This window comes from Emiliania huxleyi (genome assembly GCF_000372725.1).
Source record: "Emiliania huxleyi CCMP1516 chromosome Unknown EMIHUscaffold_1257, whole genome shotgun sequence".
Taxonomy (NCBI): domain Eukaryota; phylum Haptophyta; order Isochrysidales; family Noelaerhabdaceae; genus Emiliania; species Emiliania huxleyi.
The window spans coordinates 2,909-9,184 of record NW_005201330.1 but is presented as its reverse complement, the minus strand read 5'-3'; the positions used below and the strand labels follow the sequence as shown (position 1 = coordinate 9,184).

The following is a 6,276-nucleotide window of genomic DNA, read 5'->3' as shown; positions in this document are numbered from 1 at the left end:
CGCAGTATTTGCGCGAGATTGCCGCGCTCGTCGGCGAGGGCAAAGCCCCCGCAGTGCGCGGCGTCTCCCTCTCGTCGCACCTCCTCTCGGGCCACCAGCCGGCGCGGCTCGGAGGAGAGCGCGCTGCTTGCGGCGGAGTCACATGTACATGTGAGTGGCGCCGCCTCCCTGAGCTTTGGAGTGTGCCGTGTAGGCGAGCCGCTAATCCACGGCTTGTCGGTCGGAGAGCCGTGCCGTCGACTCGCGCGGGGCCAATCGCGGCCGAGGGGCATGTCGCGCCCCCACTGCCCGAATGCGTCTCGCTGTAGGTGCCTCGATTGGCTCGAGACGGCGGCGGCCGTGCGCGCGCTCGCCGACGCCGTCAAGAAGGCGGCCGGGGTGGGCGGCACGAAGCGCCAAAAGCACACGCGCTGAAGCGGTTTGCTTTTGGCGCGCCGCCGTTGGAATCGCCACACGACGCGTCTCTGCCGGGGGTGGTGCTCAAGTTTGCCGGCTGGTGCGCGAAAGGAGCGGCCACGCCGCGCTCGGCGCGATTGCTGAGAGCTCGTAGGCGTCGCGTGCGTGATTGGTTGACATGGTCGGTACGCGGCTTTGCGCTAGCGTGGGGGGCTTCAGTGTGAAGCGCAGGTCATTCCGAGCGCCACAGCGCATCTTTGATACCTCTCACTGCCAGCCAGCTTTTGGAACCAGCGCGTACACCGTCGCCCGTCGCCGCTCGATTTTGCTTCTTGCACAAAGTTTTTGGCAACAAAGAGCGCTTCTGGGTGAGCCACAGGCGCGGGGGCGCTGCGCCGCGGGCGCGGCCTCTGCTGCGCGTCCGCCGGCGATAGGGCTGCTCTGCTCATGCGTTACCGGTCTGGGTTCGTCTCTGCTTCGTCCCCGGAAGCCGTCCTCGCCCGCAGAGTCGGGCGTGTTGTGTAGCTCCACTGTTGTAGCTCCGAGTAGAGGGGGGACTCCCATCATTCTAGCCCTGCCCTGGCGAGAGACTGCCAGTGATAAGCGGGAACCATGCGTTTCTTTTCCTAACAGTGCACGCCAGTCCCGTGCCCAGTGTGGTGCGAGGGAGCTTTGTGGTAAAATTTCGCGTGCTAAAATTCTTTTCTTTGGGGTGGAGGGAGCTTGGTGGTGATTTCACGATCCACTTGGAGTGGATCGTGGAGTGGATCGTAAAATTCTTTTCCTAATGAAACGAAACGTAGTGGATCGGGATGAGGGTGTGAGAGGCGGACCTAAGGACGGTCCTACATCTCTTTACCACCCTGACCGAGCTCCCGCTCGACACAGAGTTTAGTACGATTTCTAGCAATGCTCTCCGTCCTCCCTGCGCGTCTCACTCCTCGACATCTGTGATCTGATGCAACCTGCCTTCTCAGGAGTTCACACACAATCACAAACACAAACCCAAGACGCACAAGCACTCTGGGGGGAGGCGGGGGCCCCCGGAGGCACCGTGCGCCGCGCAGCAGTGTGGAAAAACGGGGCTCCACGGCTCTACTAGTCTCTACTAGCACCGACTTCCCGAATGATCACGGTTGATCAGAGGGCAGATTTGGAGAGATCTCGAGGAGTACATACAGATAGACCCTCTAACCATAAGAAACTTCCAACCTGATCGGTCGTACTGACCGCCGACAGATCACTCCAGACAGCAGACAGGCCGACGTCTGCACACGGCCGGCCGGGCGAGAGGCTTGACACGATCCGACCCTGCGACCCTGACGCTGCTGCTCTAGCTATCAGACATGCGCTGCTGACTGCTGCCACAATGTGCGACCGGTGCTGACCCACTTGGCGGCCTTCCCGGTCAGTGGTGAGGCGCAGTTCAGAGCTGTCGATGGCGCGATGCCGCACTGGTCCCACATTGGTGACACGAGACCACCACGTTTGCCGGTCCAAGAGAGAGGCACCGGCGCTGTCCTGAGAAGGTGCGTGGTCCCTCTTGACTGCCCATGCGCGCGAGGCTGTGTAGGCATAGCCTCGAGAGTGCCAGCAGCCAATCCGAGGCAGTTTGTGACGCGCATTGCGTCAGAAGCGTGCACGCGCTGGAAGGACACCTTCCTACTGGCCGTACGATCAGGTCGTCACTGAATGCCGAAGACTAAGGCCGCGAGCTATGCAGGCGGTCAGTTGAGCAGCATGGCACGGTCAGCAGCGCCGAAAGGATGTCGCAAGGCGTGATAGCATGGCCGCAAGTACGCCGAATTCCCATGAAAAGTAAAAAAATGCGCGAAAAAGAAAAAATGCCACGGCGCCTGCGGCGGGCTGGGGGACCCCATCTCCCCCCCGCATGGGTACCCCCTAGGGCCCTCGCCTCCCCCCAGAGCACAAGCACAGACTGTCGTGGAGAAGAGAGAGACAGCAACGACAATCAGAAGTCAGCGCTGGGTCGTACTTCACACGAAACACAAAAAAGGTTCCTCTCGGATTCGTCATCCTCGCTGACAAAAAAGAAAAATTGTACGCGCGGCACTAAAGAGCAACATGTCCATGTGTGCATGTTGTGTGGTGACCGCGTGCCGTCCTCCCATCCCTCCCTTGGGTTGTCTGTTTTCTTTCTTTTTATATGCCCACAAAAATAAAATTACAGGCACAATAAATAGTTTTGATACTGTGCGGCCTCGGGGGCTGTCGACCGGCGCGCGGCTGCCCGACGTCTGGCTGCACACAAGCGGAAGCGCGCCCCATACCGCCCATAACACCCCTGTTCCCGCGAGACGGGAGAGCGGCACCGCTGCCACACCACCACACGACACGGGGGGACATGCTCCCAACACCCAGCTGGGCCGCTCTAAGCCTCGCCGGAGACCTTCGACCACGGGCTCGGAGAGACACGGTACTCGGACACGTCATAGTCACCCCGGACGGTCTCGGCCTGGTCCGACCGACCGACCCGCTGCAGGAGCCGCATGAAAGCGGCGGCGCATTGTTGCGTCTCCTCGTGGTGCGCGCCGTAATAGACCGCGGCGCACTCGACAGATTCGGCGAGCAGCGGCAGAGCTGCTTGCAGCTCCCCGCGCGCCTCCAACAGTTCGGCGAGCGAGCTCAAGGCGAGGAACGTCGCTGGACACCCTGCCAGTGGCCAAGGGCCTGTGGCGCGGCAGCCCGCCAACGCCTCCTCCAGGCAGGCCTCGGCCTCCGCGTTTGCTCGCCCCCACGCCTTTAGGAGCAGGCCAAAGGCGAGGGCCGAGCGCACCGTGTGCGGGTCGTTTCGTCCATACACCTCCCGGCATCCCGCGAGCGCCTCGCGGTAAAGCGGCGCCGCGCCCTGGAGGTTGCCAAAGGCGTACAGCAGGGCGCCCACGTTCCTGATGGAGCACAGCGTGTCGGGGTGCCGCGCCCCGAGAGTGGACCGCCGGCCGGCGAGAGCTTCTCGCAGCGCAGGCGCGCCCCCGTCAAGGCAGCACAAGTCGCGTGCGAGGCAGACGCCGAGCTGGTTCAGCGCAGCCAATGTGGCTGGGTGCTCGTCGCCAAAGCACGCTCGCCGGCCGGCGACGACCTTGCAGTACTGGTCGGAAGCGGATGTGTGATCGCCCAGTGTTTGCAGTAGTGAGCCGAGGTTGCTCATCGAGGTGAGCGTGTCGGGGTGCTGCGGACCGAGACGCGCCTTGAAGCTCGACACCGCCTCGCCAATCAGCGACGCGGCGCCCTCCAAATCGCCCGCCTCCTGAAGGCGCCTCCCCGTGACGCTCATCTCGGCGAGGTCTGGCTGGTTGCCATACACAAAACCACGGTCGAGCTGTGACTCAAACCACTCCATCGCAGGGCTAGTGGTGCTCACCCTCACCCCACTTGCCGTGCTGAGCCGCCTAAATCCACGCAAGCCACGCGATCGTCCGAGCATGGCCTCGGCAGCAAGCAGTGGGGGAAGGAGGTCGCTCCCCAAACGAGGCGGGCACGTAGTTTTGCCGGCGGGAACTTTTCAGTGTCGTAGCTCTTATTGCAATACGTACATTTGCCTCTATTTTTCATCTTCTTCTTCGCATCTCCGGGTCGTTCCTTCTGGTACCCCCCCGATCGTCTCGCCTTACTCGGGGTCTCATATAATAAATAATACGGGAATTGGCACCCGCAGGATTATTACCTCGCACTCGGGCCAACCAAGGGCGTGATGCTATGGGTCCCCAACCAATATTGGATCCGCATCCGGCAGCGTGCGGGGGGCGACGTGCGGGCGGCGGCTGAACATCTCGCTCGAGTTCTACTTTGAGGAAAATGGCAACATCTTCAGATCACAGATGGAACATGGAAGCAGGAAAAAGGAAGCTTCCATCCCGGCGGTGGTTCGAATCCACGCAAGCCGAAGGTGAAGGGGATGATTTGCCTGAGCGCTGAGGTCTGAAGCTCACCCTTTGAGGAAGTGAGAACTGCTCAGCTCACCCGTGTTTGTTATGCCCCCCCCCCCCCCCCCCCCGATGAGCACACCAGCCAGCGAGGGAGGGCGAGACGATCGAGGGGTCCCGCACCGTGTGGGGGGTCATAACAAACATCATGCTGAACAAAAATACTCTTGTAGCTAGATCGGTCACAACCGCCACCACCGACGACATCTCCGAGGAGATGAATGGAGAGAGGGGGGACGACACCGCCCTGATCTACCCTCCGAGATCCCTCGGCGGCGCGCACCTCGATAATCCTGGACCGTGTTTGTCATGACCCCTCCCCCCCCCCCTCCCCCTGTGATGGTGATGCCTGAAACACACACCAGTGAGGGGGGGTGAGACGATCGAGGGGTCCCGTACCATGCGGAATCGACCCTGTCCCAGTGCAACAGTGCAACACCGCGGGGATCGGGGCGGGGGTCGGGGGGGCGGGTCACAGGCGGGGCGGCCGGGGCGGTGGTGTGAGTGGCACCTGGCACGGCCCCGCGGGTGCTACACACGATGTGACACGATCCGCGATTGTTTCTAGCGCATACGATAGGACGTCCGTGTCCATCTCGTTTTCCTATATTCGATGTCTTGCTCATATATGCGTTTCCGGGTTCCGATTCGTTTCCGATTCGTTTCCAGTTCCCCCTCCCTGACGAAATCTTTGCCCTCTCCTTTCTATACATATATAGATAGTCACGGGAAAGCTCGAAATCTGCCTCTGTCTCCTCTTCCTCTTCCTTTCCCGTGCAACCCTCGAGTGTGTGGTCCCCAACTCACATGCGTGTGGCCCCCAACACATCCTCACCCGCTCGCCGACCCGACTCAGTCCCCCCCGCCAGTCCCCATGTTGAGCATCACCTTGGACCCACGCTGGAGGACAAGCATCTCCGCGAGGAGCTGCGATTTTGTGGTCTGGCTGGCAACCTTGGAGTCGAGGATCGCGTCTGAGAGCATCAGCGCGTTGAGCTCCGGGTCCGTCTCGCCGGACACGATCAGGTCCTTGTTCCCCGCGAGCGCCTCCCACACATTCATCCGCTTCTGGGTCGTCTCGAACTGCTTGCGTGCCTCGACGTACGGAGCGGCTGTCCCCTCCGCCTTAGCCATAAGCTCCGATGCCCTCGCAGTGTTCCTCTGCGCTTCCAGGTTCGCCTCCGACTCCTGCTGCTGCACGAATTTCTCCGTCTCCGCCCGCAGCTGCCCCGCGTCGCGCTGGGCGGTGGCACGCTTCGTCATGAGCACCGCATCCTTGTCCTGCTGCAGCTTCGTGGTCGCGAGCTCACCCTCCGCGTTTATATCTTGGATCTTGATGAGCGACTCCTCCTTGATCTTGGCTAGCTTGACCTTTGTCTCGGTCTTCATCTTGTCGAGCTGCACTTGCACCTCGTTAACCTTCTGGTCGCCGGTCTGCTGCTCCTTTTCGCGCTCTTCCTTCTTGCGCTGCTTCAGCGTGGCGATCTCCTCGTCCTGCTTTAGCGTCAGCATCTCGAACTCCTGGTTCATCTTTTGTGCGGCATTTTGCGCAATCACCGCCGTCTTCTCTGCCATCTGCGCGACGATGGTCTTTGGCAGCTGTACGTCGGTGATATTGACGTCGGTAATCTGCACACCCTGCGGCTCAAAGAAGTCGTTGAGCGAGCGGCACATGTCCGCGGCGATGTTGCGGCCCTTGCTCGTTGCGGCCACAGCGGCGTCCTTGTCCTCCACGGGACCCGCGAACCTCAGGGCGGCGTCGCCCTCAGCCGCGTACTTCGGTTCTGGGCTCTCGGGACCGCCCGCGAGCACCTAGCATGTGTCACGCCAGAAGAGTTAGTGGAATGGAGGACAAAGACGCGAATAGGAGCGCTAAGTCAATGGCGTCGGCGAGCGCCCACCTTGGCCTTCTCGCCCGAGAGGTCGTGCGCAAGCC

The 6,276-nt window shown here is 61.6% G+C and overlaps 1 protein-coding gene across 1 annotated transcript; it reads right to left on the bottom strand.

Moving 5' to 3' along the window:
* Nucleotides 1-2,788: 2,788 nt before the first annotated feature.
* Nucleotides 2,789-3,691, bottom strand: EMIHUDRAFT_122412 (hypothetical protein; the record flags this gene model as incomplete). Its single annotated transcript, XM_005789694.1, has 1 exon — nt 2,789-3,691. The coding sequence occupies one exon, from the start codon at nt 3,689-3,691 to the stop codon at nt 2,789-2,791; it is 903 nt and encodes a 300-aa protein (XP_005789751.1).
* Nucleotides 3,692-6,276: the final 2,585 nt, after the last annotated feature.